The 19,956-nt window shown below is 32.5% G+C and overlaps 2 protein-coding genes across 2 annotated transcripts in view; both read right to left on the bottom strand.

The window, feature by feature from the left end:
- Window positions 1–19,956, bottom strand: part of LOC127710652 (septin-2-like) — a 635,810-nt gene that overhangs the window by 533,231 nt on the left and 82,623 nt on the right. The gene's annotated exons all lie outside the window — the stretch shown is intronic.
- Window positions 8,512–15,477, bottom strand: LOC127710660 (flavin-containing monooxygenase 5-like). The gene is made up of 6 exons (XM_052216616.1): window positions 14,792–15,477; window positions 14,058–14,113; window positions 13,568–13,755; window positions 12,753–13,105; window positions 12,123–12,223; window positions 8,512–10,016 (listed from the first exon to the last, which is right to left on the bottom strand). Exons 1-6 carry the CDS (start codon window positions 15,357–15,359, stop codon window positions 9,666–9,668), a joined length of 1,617 nt encoding a protein of 538 aa, XP_052072576.1. The 5' UTR covers window positions 15,360–15,477; the 3' UTR covers window positions 8,512–9,665.

The raw sequence follows: 19,956 nt of genomic DNA, 5'->3' as shown, positions 1-19,956 counted from the left end.
TTGAGTAATTGAGTTTATTTTTATGACAACAATATTTGCAATACATGTAGGCTCATGATGGAACGTAACATCGTTGATTCCTGTTTAGGAAGAAGGTGTTGTACTCATATAGACATACATTAGACACAAACGCATTAACTTAAGCTACTGATATACCATAGAGAATAAGACTTCCTGGAACTTTTCCGAAAATATGAATTTTACTCTAAAATTATAATTTGATGCAGGTTATTTCCATTGCTCGACAGAAGATCTGATTCGCGACAATCAAGACTCAACTTTTAGCGGTTGCTAATCCCTGTTAATTTAAAGATAATATTTGGTTTAGATAAATTTCAATTCATTAATGGTCATTAATGGTCTTTTTTGGTTCTAACATACTTGTAATCAAAATCGAATTTAGAGCTTCAACAATGAGCAAAACCTGAATCACAAAGGCCGCGACATAACAAAATTTAAAGCAATACAAATGAGAAAACAAACGGCCTGATTTATGAACACAAAAACCAACGAAATACAAATATGATACACATGTATCAAACGACAGCCACTGAATTGTCGTCTCTTTTGTCGTAATTTTTGGTATGGAGTTTACTTTGTAAATCAGAAATATCCAAATCTAGAAAAAGATAATTTTATCTGTCTGTAAATAAACTCATCATAGATTCCAGGATTAAAATTGTGAACGCCAGACGCGCGTTTCGTCTACAAAAGACTCATCAGTGACGCTCGAATAAAAAAGTTAAAAGGCAAAATTCAGTACGATAAACTTTAAATTTAATGAATCTGTATTATATTGATAATAATGGTGAGCTGTAAAGTGTAAAGTGTGAAAACGTTCCAGATAACTACTGAGGATACCTCTGCTTTTCGACTAAAACTAGAACTTGATATAACGCCTTTTCTTTGTCACTGCAATTTTTTAAGTCTGTTTTCTTAACATTAGTTTGGTTTTAACAGCCATTGAAAATAGTTGAAGGAATTTTAATTACCTGATGATCTCAAATTAATAAGACAAATAATCAATATTGGTGTTAATTTAATTAACTATAAATTAACAAAGTACTAATCAAAGTAACAAATCAATAAAGGTATCAACACTAGTAAACACTATTGAGAGCTTCGTATAGGTCGTCCATTATACCCCTTTAAACAAAAATTTCAGTGGCAGTCTAAATGCTTCGACCTTCATCTCGGTCGACAAACTTTGCAAAACCCATCTATTGTATTTTTTGTTTATGTAACAATGATCGACCTGAAAATACACGAAATTTTGTAAATCGACGATTAGTAAGCATACTCAATCAAATAAACATTTAGCATAAACTTTTCATTACCATTAATAAAGGTTGAAGGTCAAGGTACTAGTATTCGTCTTTCATATATGTAAGAATGTTACCAGTAAACAAAGATAAAGTGCCTATACTTTTTAGACCAAGCAAAGAAATAAAACAATACTATAAAGAACATACCAGCAAAGTTTTTAATTTTCTATAAGGTTAAAATTTCGAGGAGGAAAGAAGAATTTCGAGTTGAAAACATAGGAAAATCTCGACGTTGCCAATGCCATGGCAAAATAAAACCCACCAAAAATTCACAAAACACTACATAAAAACTAAAGACTAAGCAAAAAATCACGGTGTTCCGGAGGTGTAAAATATTAAATGTCCTATATTAAAATATAATATTGAAAATAATAAGCTAAAATTTTGTTTTCTTGACCTGTTTAAAGAAGTTGTAGGAAACGACCAGTGGCAAATATTACATGCATATTCGGAAGTGAACATGTTGAAATGATATGTGTATTCACCCTGCATTGTACAACATCAACACACTAAGACAGACAAAACGTGTCATTTCACAAAGTAACAAACCTCATATCCCTTTGTCATCCTACCAAAACACATTATTATGTCTCCGCGCCAACTTATGTTAGCTCTTTCTTCTGAATGCCGTGTGATAAACGGAGAAACAATTACCAATTTTCAAGTCTCGTTTGATCAGTCCGAGGATTCAAACCATGACCTCATGCACGCTAACACGAGACCCCCACTGTAATTGAATTTAGTGTCACAGTTCTAAAGAAAACCGTATCAACGAAGGAGGTAACAAACCCTGGTCATTCACTTGAAATAGACTCAACTGTCAATTGAAATTACAGGACTGTAAATATTGCTCTCGATCTTATTGATAACCCGCTATTTTCATAGTGTCTGCTATTTTTACGGATTTTTTTTAGACATTTTTTTTTTATTGGAGAAACAGTTAAATGTTACTAATAGATGCTCTTCCTTTAAATTTCTGTAAGTATTTTGCATCTAATATGTCCCAGTGAACAGGAGATTAAAGATACTACCGTAACAAAAATGACTGCTTTATATCGTGTTCCTTTTCGCCATATTGACAAAGACAGATGACCTTAACTAGAATCTATGACAAACGTGATGATTTCGACTTTCCAATTGTAAACTTCCCATTTCTCTGCAGGAACATACCATCTGCCCCATCGTATGAGTACACATATCTCAGTTAAAACGTTTCGCTCGTGCATGTAAACATGATATGGACTTCATTAACAGAGGTGTACTTCTGGAAAAAAAATTGCCAGAATAAAGTTATGAGGTAAAACGACTGAAATCGATACTTAAGTTTTGCAGAAGCCATCATGAATTGGTTGACCGAAACAATATGTCTGTATCAAGCAAAAATAAAAAACATGCGTAGTAACAGATGAAAAAGAATAACCAGGATAAAGTCCTACCCCCCTCGGCAGAAAATTAAATTATTGTCCCCTCATTCAATACTACCAATAGAAATTTACATAAATGTATTTCTTGTATCATGTACAACAATAGCCGCACTATTGAAATTATCTCAATTAAAGTCTACATGATCCTCAGGTGTTATTAATGCATAGCATATATGTGTTATTTTATAACCTGATAGGCAAAAATTAGCAAGAAATCATTGTCAAGTTCAAAATACTAAATTGAAGAACATAAAATTTCATTAAAAGTGGGAAAAGAGAGATAGAAGAAAATCTAATTGGAAATTTACATCGAAAGATTGAGCAACACGAACTCCATGAAAACTAGGTAAAAAACATCAGGTGTACTGTTTACAACAAAAAACGCTCATTTTGTCCTTATAAAACTCAACAAATGCTCTCGAATCAAAACCGATAACACAATGGGACCGTATCCGGCGGGAAACGCAGTTACTGTAGTATCAATCGCATCCGTCGTGTGTCAAGTACGAATCCGATAACAAGGGTTCATTCATAGGTTCTAAACGGGGAAAGGACTACTCATGGTGTCTTTGATTCGCCAATTAAAAAAACTGGTATGTTTTGCTATCATTTGCCTGACTAAAAATCAAAGCTTCTTTACGGCCTTGACGTTCGTTCAGATGTAACCCATTTCTGACAATTAATATGTCATGGACGAACATTCAACTTCATACATCACAATTTATTACTTTTTAACTGAAGAAAATGTACGATCAATTAAATGTTAAGAATGGATAGCCTCTATGTCAAAATGAGAACTTTTAAATTGGTGGCTGCGATTTTTCTACTATTTCAGATGACAACCCAAAATGTGAAATATATTGCTCAATTTTAAAAAAATGAACAGTGGTCTTCACGTGTTGTCATAGCTTTTTTTTTTTAGACGTGATGTTGTTTCTAACACTCTTTCAGTTTTATTATTTTTTAAACGTTTTATGATTTTGGCCTTCCAAATTATTGGTTTCGAACATACCGTATCAAATTATTTTGAAACCAGTATGGATCATGCAAACTGATCCTTGATAGCATACGGAGTTCCAAGGATGGCAAAGAGAGAACCAGGAATGTTCTCAACTATGAGTAAGGACTCATAATTTGTCCGACAGCCTATTATGTGTATTTCTGCTGTAGCCCTTATGCATGCTTTAACTTTTCCGAATATTAAACCCTTCAACAATGCATATTTGCTTAAAGAAACGAAAACTGCACCTGCCATAATTATGACAAAACATTTTTTTATTTGCAGAGCATCAAGGCTTTGTTTAGCTCTGCACAAAAAGATGTTATCACGTCAGTTTTTTACTCATTAACACTCCCAGTCTGACCAGCAAATAAATATCGGTGATGAAGAAGGATCTTCCGAAATGAAATCGATCTAGTCCAGCGGATATAAGAATAATTGATCACTTTATGGTAAACGCATAAAACTTAGCATAGTGAAAGATTAAGGAGTATAAACAAAATTTAGATATGGATCCATGAAAAAAATCTAATATGGCCGACAAATTAAAGATTGTTGACATAAGGTACTGGGAATACAACATCATACACTTGATGAAGTCTACCAATATACAAGAGTTCAGTAGATACCACATATCTAAGGAAACACATTTAAGATATGCCAATAATTATTTTTTCAATTTTATGAATACATAATTAATCAAAATGGCACCGTCAAAAATATCAGAATTTGACGATATTGATATATATACACTATCAATGTGGTATAGAAAGTTAACAAATTTGTGAAACTGATCATGTGATATAGACACAGGCCAACAACTTATCAAATATACCAGGGACATAGATTATGTTCTCAAAATGGCGACAAAATGCAAAATGGCGCCGTCAAAAATGTCGAAAGTTGACGTTTTTTTTTGTAATACTGTGGTATAAATTGATACATAAATAATGATAAAAAAATTTGGATACAAATAAAAACCAACATATCATTTTTTTGTAAGAAATGTTATAAACTATGAAATAAAAAAGGCGATACAATTCAATATAGCGTCTCTGAAAAGGTGTAAATTTACACAGTTATAGTCAATGTTTACATGACTTCAGGAAATGTTTTAATTTATTACCAATAAAAAATATGTATGAAACCCTACAAAGATACAAGACAAGTTTTTTTCTTCAAAATGGAAGCAAAAAATAAAAATGGCGCCTCAAAAGTAACTATTTGACATAACAACTTTATAGAACATATTCAAGTTATTGATAATTTAAATTAGACCCAACTGCAGGATAATCAAAATTTAGCACAGTCTGAATCAGTTTCTCTCTAACAGTCCGGTGTGCAGTTACATAATGCCTATATTTCAATGCTGCCTCTAAGCATTTTACATGCCCATCAACATCCTTTTTTACAGCAACAGCGGTTGAACTCTTGACATGAAATTGCAGCATCTGCAAGCCCCGACCAGAATGATACGCACGTGCCATCAAATTTTTGCCAACCAAATAAATCTGGTGATGGCATACCAGGATTTGCGACTAAATAATTACCCCAAATAACACTACTTTAGTTAAACGTTTTGTATGTTGTAGTAGCGCATCTCGAGTCGGAGGAATATTGTCAATCATGTGAATAAATGTGTTCTTAATTAATTCACTGTATTGAATGACCTAGATCGATCATACAGAAGCACAACATATCCATGATACCGTTCTATAACTTTTATTACTTTCAATATTTCCACTTCATTTAGATTTTTGATAATCACAAATACTTCTGACAATTCCTCATAAACGAACCACGTGTCCCAAGCTGATTTCTTACCCTTCCCAGAAATAGCCAGTACTGTGTCACAACGGTTGAAGGCATGGCACAAAAGTAAGACTTTCGATTTCAATGGTCCTAGAGCAAGGTATACTCCATGAACTGAAATATATCTGAAGTTTTTTCCAGTGCCAAAACCTATCCACAATTGTTAAATCTGCCGTCTGTTGAAACAAGACAAAAGACAATACAAAACCATTTGTGTGAACTTTTTCGATCAATGTTCCGTTGTGACATTTCTGTGTAGCATCCAAGGCATGCAACAACATTCTGGTATATGCCTCCTCATGTGATCATGAGCTCAATAATGCATAGCTGTGATCTGCAGTATTTCCAATGGTGTTTTCCTTGTCAGTTACTAATATCTCATTTTCTATGCCAGCTTTGTTATTTTATCAGCGAGAAAATGAGAGACCTCAACTTTATTATCGTCTAGACGCAAGAATTCTTGTCAGTTTCCTGGAACATTCGATTCATCTTAAACTCATCTTCGAATACCTTTTAAAGTTAAATACCACGTTTTCGCTATTGTGGACGCGTTTAAGCTATTGACACTGTACGTGTCAAAAACAATGTCAATATTTTGTCCATCTTTTCCAATATTCAGAATATACGGTATAAACACTTTTGGAGCGTATTCATTAAATGTATTAATATTGGTTGGCTTAAGCATATTAACACCTGCAGAACCACCAAGATTGATAGAAGACACTACAGTTTGAATATCTGCTGTACCGGGTGGCGTACCTGGGCATTTGCTAAAACACTATTCAGCCAACTACCAAGGGCTTTGAACGCAGCCATTTCTATTTGAAATCCGCCGAACATCATGACAGAGTTATCCTCACCAGACATCCGAGGCCAGTTCTATTGTATTAGTTTTACCACTGTCAAAAGTGGTTGGTCAAAAGCAACAACCTGGATTTAGCTTTCTTACAGCACTACGAATAAGTTCAATGAATGTCGTATCATTGCAAATATACATTGTATTTATCTTGCTCGTGAAGCAAAGGTAGACATGACAGACATTGCTGGTAATTTATTCGCATCTGGTAACGATAAAGCAGGCGTAGGCGATAGGCGGACCATGAAATGTTTGTCCCAAGTTCATCTTTAACACTTTAATTTTCCGCTATATATTTGGGCCATTTGACTTCCCCTTTTAATGCAACTGGAAATGAAGACATATTAATTGACAGTTCTCCTTCAACTAATTGGATATCTGGTTCGCAGAATCTCAATACTGCTGGTGGAAGATTCGATTTACTCTCTAATAAAAATGAGAAAGTCTTTGACGGGCATTTTAAAATAGCTTCAAAATGGTCAAATGTTTGCAAAACTCCTTGAACATCCTTTGAAATATGTTATGATAAAGATATACCGGTACCATGAAATGAATCTTTTGATGATATACTTCTTGGATTGAGGTCACGAAGTGAATACATTTTGCAGTAAATGGGTAGGGCAAACAAAACCTTCCTGGATATAACGACAAGTATCATTGGCCATCAAAATAGAAATTTCTAACACTCTGTCGTAGTAAACAGATAGTACAAGTTTGAAGAAAGTGTCTACTAAATCACGTTTTCTAGTCTTACAGTGGATCATGATTCCCAAAATAAGCACAAACTGGGGGTTCATGATCTTTCATGTGACAGTTGGATTGTTTCTTTGTACAACTATACATCAGAAGCTGTGCTATTGTAAATTTCGACTGAGAATATGAATGATCCTGAATGTTGGGTCAAGACTGAATTAACTGCCTAAAGAAAGCAATGAGTGTGGTACAGAAGCTTCTCATGGCTTCATATTCCAAAAATGCTCATTAGCATTATTACTAACACTGTGAAAAGATTCATGCTTTTACTATAAAGTTGTCAATTATACCAGTATATTGGACTTAGCCTCTTGAATGTCGGCGACAATTTTGAATTTGGCGGCAATTATGGATTTTTTTTAGATGGCTTTATATTAAAAAATGTACATTAGCATCATTACTAAAACTGTGCAAAGTTTTATGCTTTTACTATAAAATAGTCAATTATACTAATATATTAATTGGACTTAGCCCTTGACTCTTTCCGGCCATTTTGAATTTGATAGCAATTTTGGAATTTGTTTAGATGGCTCCATATCCAAAAAATGTAATAAGCATCATAACTAACACCGTGCAAAGTTTCATTCTTTTACTATAATGTGATCAATCATACCAATCTATAGGACTTAGTGTGTTGACTGTTGGCGGCCAATTTGAATTTGCGGCCATTATGGAATTTTTTTAGATTGCTCCATATCCAAAAATGTTTATAAACATTATAACTTACTCTGTGAAAAGTTTCATGCTTTTACTATAAAATGATCAATTATACCAATATATAGGACTTAGCATCTTGACTATTGGCGCCATTTTGAATTTGGCGGCCATTATGGATTTTTTTAGATGGCTTCATATCCAAAAATGTTTATAAGCATCATAACTAACGCCGTGCAAAGTTTTATGAAAGTGATCAAGTGTGCCAAAATATCGGACTTAGCCCGCTGAACTACAGTATCCAGAGCAGGAATCATTGATATGAAATACCTAAGGCACATTACCTATTTACAGGAACTACTTTTCAAACTTTAGAGAAACCATCATGAACGAAAAATACAGTCAGGTGTCTTATGGGTATGTTTTTTCTGTTTTTATTGACTATTTGGTTGCTGTCGTATTGACAATATCCCACATCTCTTTTTGTATTCATATTGCTCTTTTAACATGGTTTTATTGTGATGATTTATTTATTCCTAGAGATTAAATATAACAATAACCCTTACAAACTAGCCACACATTAACCTCTTCAAACAACTGAATAATGAAGTATTGAATTTGAAGCTTTGTTATTAGGTTTCATTTGCAGTACAAGACCATGTAAAACAAGGAAAATGGTAATGAAAATAGATTTATTCAAACATAAACTGGTATAGATGAAAGTACATATGAAAGTATATACTGTGATCTTCGTTTACTATATATAAAAGGTATTACTAAACGCACACCCAACTTTTATTGCATATATTATATATCTATAGTTCGTTATCATAAGTCTGTTGTTTGGCACGCTATAATGGATTTTAAATGATGGCACATGAAAATGTTTTTACAAAATAGAAAATCAACAAAACTTAGTTCTCCACAAAAAAAGGTTTAGTATGATTTGTAACATAAATATCTCAAATTGTTAAAATAAAATATATATGGCACCAAGAAAATTACAAATATGTATTCATCTCAAAGAATATCACAATTGTGAGAGTTTTGCGCACTTATACAACAGTCTATACACCTTATCGCTATTTGTCCGCCATTACTGGACCACACAAAGGTTCCCGTAATATTTTGACGTCACAATCAAAATATCTCTTACGTCACAAAGGAAAAGTGATTGTTGTATGACGTCAATAGTTCAAGTGTCGCAAATCACAATATTGTTCTTCTACAACAGAAACAGGAGCAGCAACAATTTATTGTCGACCTTTATGTAAACTCCATCCAGACTCTCAATAATGCATTCTCGTTCATCGTAACGATTTTTAGGGGTCATGCGATGACCAAAATTAAAATAAAAACGCAAAACAAACAACACACCTAACATACAAGAGTAAAATAAGGATAAAGTAACACAAACCCTTCAAATATATCTGATATGAATATAGGTACTTTTAAATTGTAAGCTCTTTCTGCCCGTGTTTGTTGCACGTGCTGATGTTCAATGAAAAGTCACAATCGCTGTGAAGGTATTATTCATTCCGGTTATGTAGATGTCTTTTGTTTAATCTTTGTAATTTTCGAAAGATGTCAAACGAAAATGTTTTGTCTATTTATGTTGACTGTGTATAATAACCTACTGGTTTCTAGGTAATTTTGTTAAATACATGTAGAAAGTAGTACTATTATTTTATAAAAAGTATTTAAGAATATGCTGATCACGAAAATTATTATGGTTTGAAGCTTAACGACAGCGGGTAAGAAAAATTAACTTCGAATCTTCTAGACTAACATGTAACATAAACTTACTAGCTCGGTAAGTCAAAGACACAATATTACAATTTTTACAATACACACATACATAACAATGCAATGAAAATGAAACACAATATAAAGTACGAAGTCAGCCATTTTGGAACGGCTATGCAAGTAACATTACAACTAGTATCTGCAATTTTAGCATTCTGTGGAAGAATCCTGGATTTCAGCGGTGCAAGTGAGCGTTCCATTCCACCTATAATAGACACCCTTGCACCATTCCACTTTCCCGGGCCTTGTAATCTGTACTGGGCAGGAAAACAGGGACCACATAAACAATGAAGTGCTAGTCTTGGATCATCTATGAACAAACGTTTGAGATTAGGCTTACAACCAATTTTCTCTGCTATTTCATCCATATATTGTATCCAAAATGTCTAAAATAAAAAGAAGTGAACACGATCTATAAAATTAAGCCATTTGCAATTGATATTTACAGTTTGTTCTTATATTATATTGCTCTACCACTGTCTAAGGTTAAGGGAGGCTGTAGCGCTCAAACACATGTTTCACCCTGCCACATTCTATATATGCCTGTCCTAAGTCAGGAACCTGTAATTCAGTGGTTGACGTTTGTTTATGTCTGTAATATTTGCGTTTCATAAAAAAAATGTTATAAACCAGGCCGTTAATTTTCGTGTTTGAATTGTTTCACATTTTCTATGACTGGGCCTTGTATAGCGGACTATACTGTTTGGGTGTTTCTCATTGTTGAATGCCGTATGGGACCTATACTTGCTTGCATCCAACTTATTTGAACTCTAGTGGATAGTTGTCCCATTGACAATAAAACCACATCTTACTATTTGTATAGGAAATGAAATAACGTGTGTATGTTGCAGTTCTGCTTTCTAAAGAAATAGTCTCATTTATTGATTGTTCTGTTTTGTTTTCTTTCAATTGTGTTTGGTGTTTCTGTTCCCATGTTTGTGAAAAAGTAAAAGTGAACTTACTAGATGTCTCTGATTAACTTTGTGGATCACTGCGTGATTGTTTTTGTATCATGTTCGACACATACAATTTCAAGTCATGAAGAAAATTTAGAATCGTATTTTTGCTGGTACTCTTACATTCTTTGTTGGTTTTTTTTTTCTTCTTTTTTTCATTTCGTGCCGATCTAATGATTGAGTATCCGAGTTTCGTTATATTTGTCTTTCCACTCCTTAGTGTTATATTATGTATCATACTAATCAAAGGCACCACGCTTATATTTTGGTATAACTGTTGACAATAAATGTCAATTGAACAACTCATTGTTACCAAAAAGTAAAGTCAAATACTAACTTGTAAATCATGATAATGTTTACAAAAAATAACAGAAAAGACTGCAGAACTTACAATACCAAAAACATTTTCGAATGGCCAATCGGCATATTTGAGAATACAATATGCATTTCACTCTTGGAGTTTATGCGATCCCCCTATGTTTTTTTCTCTTGGTTTGTACATTCAGAATTGAATTACGATTACTGAAGATCGGAAAATTCCTGTAGCCTATTAAGATATGATAAATACCTTGTTTTTCATAATATCATATATTTAAAACATTAAAATATGAGACGCAAAAAAGAAACTAAAGAACTTATGAAATTTTTTGTTTGTTAAATAATTTCTATAATTAGCATCGGAGAGTGTTTGGCTTCTAGTTTTGGACGAGTTGTGAAAACCTATTAACTTGATTCAAGTAGATACATGTATGATGGGGGTCACACTAGTTTGGTGCACTCTAACTCTCCCACTATGACTGTTTCCTAGCGTATGCTCTATACATATTATAACTTAATAAATGTACAGAACTATAGGGTCAATGTAAATATATGAATTCACTGCATGGTATTTCTTGCGTTGGAAAAATTAACATTTAAAATTCAGTTGTGTTTGCTACCATTAGAGAAAAATGGCGGGAAAAAACCATACGTTGAAAAACAACAGACAATTATGAAGAAAGATCAAAGAAAACAACTGTTCACGAAATATAACATAGAAAACATAAGATTGAGCAACAAGGTCCCATCAATAAATTGGAGGTTTACCCAATTACTCCAGAGAGCTAAGCATTTTCTATTCGCTATTCCATCATTAGCACACGTCGCGTTTATCGTGACAATTACACATAGAGTAAACATAATCATTCAATAAGGACATACACGCACGCTGAAAAAAACGACAATGAACATTTATGACACAGATTTTTCATAATGGCCAACCAAATCATGATAGGGTTTAGAAAACATTCGAAGTAATTATCAAACTCTAGTAATAAGAACTGTTGATCAAGAGGTTTCTTGTACACACCGCTACTCTATCAAGGAAGCAATGATAGGAATTGTAACACGTTGATTATTGTTCCAACAGGGAATGATATACTGGTGCTGTAGGAATGTTCCAAAAATATAAATTCATAATGGCAATAATCAGTTAAAAGCGAATCTAACTGATCTTTTGGTGATAAGAGACAAGCCAAGTTCTGATTATCAAATTACCTGCAGGGTATGTCTCTGTGACTTTATGTGCATACTGTTGTAAAGATGTTTGGCTTCTATGTCGTCCATCATGTCCGACAAAGGAGGAAGTGGATTTATACCTGTAAATATAGTATTTAACTATCATTTGTACTTTTGTGTATGTCAGTTTATGGAAGGCGGGAGATGTGCTGTGTACACCCTGTATTTTTAACGATCCGATATACCTTATTCTTACAGTAAAAATACAATATATAATCATTATTAAATGTTTATCCTTTTGTTACCTAAACTTTTTCAGAAAAATAAAATGTGTTTACTTGCATGATCAGTAACCTCTCTTTGCATTTAACAAAAGTTGTGTTTAGAGCATATAATCTTTGTGCGCAATCTGTACGGAATATTTTAAATTGTAATTTATGTTATCACTTACTTTCTATGGCTAAGTAAAATTTATTAAATTGGTACTGATATTGTGTTAAAATTCAAAATTTATCAGAGCTAGGGAATATATGAATTTTGATATTGTTAAAGTTCCAAATTTATATAAAATGTTGTATAATTAAATAACCACCGTTAAAGAATAAACGATCGCTAAAAATCTTCTACAAGAATGCACCTTTTTTTTCTGTTGATTACCCCGGCGCTTACCTTTTAGAACACGAGTGAACCATCGACACTGGATTTCAGATATTGGCATCACTGCACCTATGGCTTGTACAAGTCCAACTACTGCAAGTGTTGGGTGTTTCAAGTGTGGAGGAAACATGTATTTATAAAGATGTGTCTTATTATTCTCGATCTTGACTATGGATTCATCTAGAAATTTGATTTTATATGAATATCCAGTTGCATAGACTACTGCGTCAATTCGTTCGTAGCTTCCGTCTTCAAATACTACGCCACAATCATCAAAGTTATGGACATCGGGCTTAATTCTTATTTTGCCAGTCATTATTTTTATCGGCAGGTCGTCGTTTATTGTAGGATGAGCTTCCAGTGATCTGTCAATATAAAGAAATAGAACTGTTACAACCTATTCTAATGCCAGCTAACACTTAAATCATACAAATAGCCGGTTTACCAGTAATCAATAATGTTTTTTGACAGTACGTATACCAATAAATGGGCATTTTCAACACGTTTGCTAGAACAAATAAATACACAACTTATTTAAGTTTAACGCCACTTGTTTAATTAAAACACGCGAGATATAAGTTTACTACAAATTTGCCATATGTTTAGCAAAGATAGTGCTAATGCCCTTGTCAAGTAATATGGTGGCCATTGTTGGTCACTATGTAAGGCAATTTAGTACTTTGAGATTGCTAATAGTATCTGAGGGTATTCTTTTACATTATATATTTTACCATTGTTTAACCTGTGATTGTTTGTTTGTTGTGTTTTTGTTTTTGTCAGGTATATCTGTAAGAACTCGTGTGAGTTATGACAGGGTATTGCTGTACCTGTGTTTTGGCTTCACTCCATACGATTCGTGATCGAAGTTGAAGTTTGCCATTTTTTCTACAGAATACTGAAGCACATTCCTAGGAAGCTGAAACAATAGACGACAGTTGGCGACGGCATCGGCTGGATAACCCCAGAATCCTTTGCGACCAACAACCCAGGCACCTCTTCTTGTGCTTAGATATACCTTCAAGTAAATTCAAAGTAGTATGCATCATAAAAGATTGCTAGTTGTTTTAACTACTAATCCCCAAAACATTAGAGTTTTCTAACTTTTAGCTTTGTACATACGACTTTTTTTTAATTTCTAAAATATTTTGAAAAATTAACATGACAGTTTGAATATCAAATGAGAAGAGGGATTATGTGCACAATATATGACTAAATAGCAAGAGTATATGATGCAGAACAAACCATCAATGTTCATGGATATTGTTAGTCAGTGTATATATGTATATGTATATATAAGACGTTTACAACAAAAATTACCTCAGATGCTGTATTACTGAGATCAACTGCAATGTCAACAGCAGAATTCCCAATACCTACAAAAATAATTTATCATTCCTAATAGAAAAAGTTTCTTTAAATTGTGATGATTTCAGGAAACGTGTTTTAAGTTCGATATTTTACATTGAACGTCAACTTAGACTTAGTGATATCCCTTCCCTCTATAGTTACCGTTACAGTGTTGTGGGTATTGTTCAAATTATAAAAAATATTTAGTTAATGCCTAGGTCGAAGTTGTCTTTTACCTTTTATATTGAACAAATATACTAGGATTTACGATCGACCTATAAACTATGGAAACATATACATCCCGCCTGCTGTCGTACTAAAATGACAAAAAGACACAAAAAGAACCGTTTGAGAGATTGTATTTGCACTAAAGGACGACTGAGAAAAATAGTGCTTTGAACGTACAAATAATGCACCAGTGTATGGTTAAGAAACAAATCAAATACAAATATCTGAATCGTAACTGCAATATTATTTTATCTGGTTAAATTAAAACAAATTGAAAATTAAAGGAATAAGAGGAACTAGGTATATTTTGAATATAATAAGTAAGACATAAATGTTCAATTTGTAATCATAAATATCGGTTTTACCAAAAGAGCAACTTTAATATACTGGATATCGTCTACTTTAACCATTATATCGAGCAAGTATGCAAGGTAACGTGTGGCATTGGCCTTATTTTAACAAGATATTACACTTACCAACAACTAGAACTTTTTTGTCTGCAAATTCTTGAGGACTTCGATAACTATGGGAATGGATGGTTGTACCACGGAAATTTTCTATTCCATCAAACGTAGGCATGTATGGATATGTATGATGCCCGGTGCATACTAATACACCGTCAAATATTTCTGAAACAGTTTGTCCGGACTCTTCCGAATTGTATGTGACTTTCCATCTTCCTGTCTGATCAAAATCAGAACATTGTGTAATACTCTCGACAGATGTCCTGAAATTTATGTAATTAAGGAGTCCAAAATTGTTTGCATAAAGTCTAAAATACTGTAAAACATATTTATGTGGTAAAAAAGTTGGAAAATGTTTCGGAGGAGGAAAGTCGCTAAAAGCCATCATTTCCTTACTGGTATTAATTACACACGATTTATAAACACTTCCTTTACCATACTTTGCAGCGTCTGTATAATTCCAAAGTCCTCCAATATCATCTTCACGTTCAAAACATACGGGTTGTAAACCTTCATCTAAACAGCATTTAATAGCAGCTAAACCACTACAACCTGCACCAATTATTGCAACCCTCTTCATATTGTTTTTAGATAAATATATTTAAAATTTGAACGATTCACAATGCAAACGCGTATTTTAAATTTTTACCGTGCATATTATAACAGGATTGTCGCTCAATACATTCCTCACTTGAGTGAACTTATATATATGACCGGCTGTTGACCAAATGACCAATCGTGTCACACGACAGATATTTTATACACCTTCAACGTCTTTTGAAGGATTTTGAATGATAGTAATAATACATCACTACTTTAAATCGAGCATATTTTTTAGTTTACAATTTGTCACGTCTGAATCAGTAATGAGAATATGGTGCACGTAAAAATTTGCATATTCGTTTAGTTTTTTTTTGTTAATGTAATGCGTTATTATTTCGCGGAAAATGGATTATGAATGAAGTGTTCTAACAAATATATTGACATTCTTATAAATATCATCATAAATTGTCACGATCAATTTAAAACAAATTGCAAGATAGACAATTAAGTATTTTTTTTTTTGTGCTGCTGCACTTGTATCATAATAAATAACATATGTTTATATCAATTATGCATATTAATTATTATACACGAACGTTATAAGCAAGGACAATTGATTAACCGACTATTCGTGATTTGATTTTCATTTTTTGTAAGCCAAATATACATATTTAGTAGCTTTAAACATTTACCATTAGAAAATTGTTAACCACACACTTAAATTTTCGTTTTAAATATATTAGATTCATTTTCATATTAAAGTAGGATGAACAATTATTTTTTATTCAACATATCATCTGTTTAAACCAACAAAGTGTCACGCGTGGCCACACAATAAAACTGTTACATAACTATGACATTCAAATCTATTTTAAATTTAAAGATCATTTAAAAAAGTAACAATCAAATTAAGAAACAACAAAGCCAATCTTCAAATATTTCCATTTATTCTGATAAAACATATATTAGAGCAACATTACTGTGATAAAATATTTATTAAATGTCAATTAACCCTATATATCATATAGAATAAATTTTAAGACACAATATTTTGGATTTATACGCTTTTATATTCTTTTTATCAACTATATCTTATTCTAGAGCTTATTAAACAATACCAACTGTCAAGTATTTGGAATGATTACAATATAAAGAATATAAGCCACTACGTTCATGTACTTATAAAAAATAATAAGATACCGAAATCAATTTGATTCATTTTAAAACTTTATTTCGTCACAGTGGTGCTCAAACTCAAGTATACATTTGTGTGTTTTTTTATTTACAAGTTGTCTCATTAACCTGTTACTTAAAACAAGGTCGTCTGACAGCATTTTCATGTAATAACACAATAAAATTATTATATCTGTCAAAAGACTAATGTGATGTATATATTTAACCTTCAAGATAATTCCACATTTTTGTACATTTTATTTCATAGCGCCCTGCTTTCAATTGATATGTAAAATAATTTAATTCCGAAATTTACAAGATAGATCATGGAAAACAAATAATGTTAAATGTATTAATATATTTTGTTCTCTTTTTCTTTCCATTTCTAAACATGTTTTTCTTGTGTCAAATAGCTTGACATAATCGTGTAATTTGGAAAAAGTATGATAAAACGTTAAAATCATTCGAAACACTTTGATTTTTCCAGCTCAAGGAATATATGGCCTTAGCCAGATTTTTAACAATTTTGTTTAAATGGTTGGTTGCTCTTTAGACTTTAAAATTGATTTTCAAACTGTTTGTATCGAGAGAGATCCAATGGTTGGTTGATCATATGTAGATGAAACGCATGTTTTGCGTATTGAATTATAAGCCTGGCATCTATTATGAAATTTAACATTATGGTCTATCTCGACATGTCCAAAATATTATCTTTTTATCAAAATGACTCTTTATTTTAATGAAATTTCTCTTGCATTAATCCCTGGTTCCGCTTTGAGAGGTTCGCAATTTTCTTTATTATGTCCATTTTGTAGAGTATAGCTCCATCGCGTGTTGTTTTTATTTATATTCCAAGGCAGTGAACTGATTCTGATTAACTTCATGTTCTGTTTTGCAAAAATCGATTAATAATTCTTTATTGAAGTTCAATGCGCTACTATAATTAGTCTTAGATATGAACAAGGAGTGCTACACAATAGTGCAAAAACAAAGTAAACAGTGGTCATTAAGTGCACGTTCAATGAAACATTGATATATTTTACCAAAGGACTGAATAATATTGTTAGTTTATTGAGTCTCGCTACCAGGCTATAAATTACCATATTTATTAAACAAGGTGTCGCATCAAAATCATTCATTTAGCTAGTTATAAAACCAGGTTTAATCCACCATTTTCTACATAAGGAAAAAAGTAAAATCACAAAAATACTGAACTCCGAGGAAAATTCAATCGGAAAGTCCCTAATCACATGGCAAAATCAAATGACAAAACACATCAAACGCCTGTACCAAGTCAGCAATATGGCAGTGATTTTTTTTTCTTTCGTTTGATGCTTGAGTTTTAGATTTGGCATTTGATAAAGATCCTTCCGTTTTGAATTTTCCTTGGAATTCGGTATTTTTGTTATTTTACTTTGCACGAGGTAATTGCATTTCAAAGATAGTCAAATTTTAAAGCATAATTCTCATGACTCCAGCATGAATAATCAAATCAAAATGGCGGTATGGTTGGGTCAACTACACATGATGACTAACAATCCTAGTAAATGTTATAGCTGTTGGACCAAAATACTCAGATTCGGCAACAATGTTTTAGTTTGTTACCCGGATTTGTTTTTGCTTAATCCTATTATGACTATTGAACAGCGGTATACTACTGTTGCCTTTATTTCTGCAAAGGCCAACGTAAGGAAAGTAAACATCAAAGAGACAGCATTGTGCGACTCAAGTAAACCTCTGGAGGCATCTAAAGGTCATACATACGATCTTATCTTTTGTTCCGAACTGTATGACTAACTCTAACATTCCGTGTCTAGACCTGAACATTTGAAAACCAGGGATGTATAAAAACGAAGCGTTAACTTTATGACCATGAAAATTACAATTTACAAAATTCATGCGTCCCAAACACTTCTCTGGATTTTACTTTATCAAGAACGCTCAGGCTTATATATTTTATAGCCAGCGATGTATCAATACGTAACAACATTAGTAGCATAATCGCTAATTGGGAAAAAAATAGCACCGTTTAATTAAGATCAACTTAAATGAGGGAGTTTGAACCCTAAGTGTCTTCGTAATTTCTTTATTTTAGGAATTACTGTAATATTTTTCTGTCTATGAAGAAATAACATACAAAATGTGGTGCACACTGAATAACCCGCGTAGCGCGCACCACATCTTTGAGGTTATTTCGAACAGACAGAAAAAATATTACAGTCATTCCTTATAATTTTATTCTAAATTCCATTTTTAAGGAGTTAATCGTTGATGACGGCACGGTCATATGACAAAGTTATGTCTATGAGCTGATAGGCAAAAAACGTTCAGCCAATCAGGAGACATATTACATCCAAAGTTAAATTATTTGGATATGTTCTAAATAACTTTAACAAATACGACCGTTAGACTTTTTCTAAGTTTGCCACGTTATTCTTAAGGGATGACTGTAATTTTTTGTCTGTCTATGAAGAAATAACATAAAAAATGTGGTGCACACTGAAGAACCCAAGTAGCAGGTTATTAAAAAGTGTGCACAACATTTTTGAGGTTATTTCGAAAAGACGGAAAAAATATTACAGTCATTCCTTATAATTAATTCTAAATTCCATTTCTAAAGAGTAAATCATGAAAACCGTTGAGGACGTCATGGTCACATGATACAATTGTGATTATGTCTATAGGCTGATAAACAAAAAACTTTCAGCCAGTTAGAAGACGTGTTACATCTAAAATTATAGTTAAAATGTGGAGTTTATTAAACACATAAACACGGAATTGAAAGTTTTATAAAGTGATGCACAATCGCGTATAAAACGAATATTTGTTTATTTGTTGCTCTCAAATCCTCGATGAGCCAATAACTCCGACCATGGAAAATATCATCCAATCAAAAGTAGTGTTAAATATCTTATTGCATTAGAACAAGTAGGAGCTATTAATTGCCATTATCTTTCATGTTTAATATATGTAGCTAAACATAACATCGAGGTCAAACGTAACTTAAAACGAAAGTGTAGCAACTACAAAACTCATCAAATAATATTTGAATTATTCTTTATATATTTAATTTCTGGTGTTATTAAACATTCTAAAATTTAATCAGATTTTGATCATCGATGCTAAATTATTTTAAAAAACGTAATCAGTCCATGCATGCTGTTCTCGTCATTACAGATTAACAAAGACAGTAAGACAAGAGGGAGATATAAATTTAATGGTCCACAAAACTATTGACACAAATATCAAATACACGACTAAGTATCAATTTAGTGATAAGTTACAACATAGATAGTGAGTCACATATTCTTACAATATACAACCAGCGACACAAATATCAAATGAAAATGAAAATTGAATAAAATGAAATAATCATTATCTCACGTCTTCTAACATTTCAATGATGAAATTACTAGATTGGCACTTTTCTTCTTTCACAGTTATTAAGCATATCAGACAAA

The sequence above is a fragment of the Mytilus californianus genome, unplaced genomic scaffold (genome assembly GCF_021869535.1).
Source record: "Mytilus californianus isolate M0D057914Y unplaced genomic scaffold, xbMytCali1.0.p SCAF_8, whole genome shotgun sequence".
Classification (NCBI taxonomy): Eukaryota; Metazoa; Mollusca; class Bivalvia; order Mytilida; family Mytilidae; genus Mytilus; species Mytilus californianus.
Note: the sequence above shows the minus strand (reverse complement) of the source record. Positions and strands in the feature narration are given on the sequence as shown.

Excerpts from the sequence above, each read along its gene's own strand:
- LOC127710660 (XM_052216616.1), bottom strand. The coding sequence starts at position 15,359 with ATGAAGAGGGTTGCAATAATTGGTGCAGGTTGTAGTGGTTTAGCTGCT. Across the intron at positions 14,114-14,791 it reads CAAAAAAGTTCTAGTTGTTG|GTATTGGGAATTCTGCTGTT; the intron begins GTAAGTGTAATA and ends TTATTTTTGTAG. Across the intron at positions 13,106-13,567 it reads GGAGTGAAGCCAAAACACAG|ATCACTGGAAGCTCATCCTA; the intron begins GTACAGCAATAC and ends TTATATTGACAG.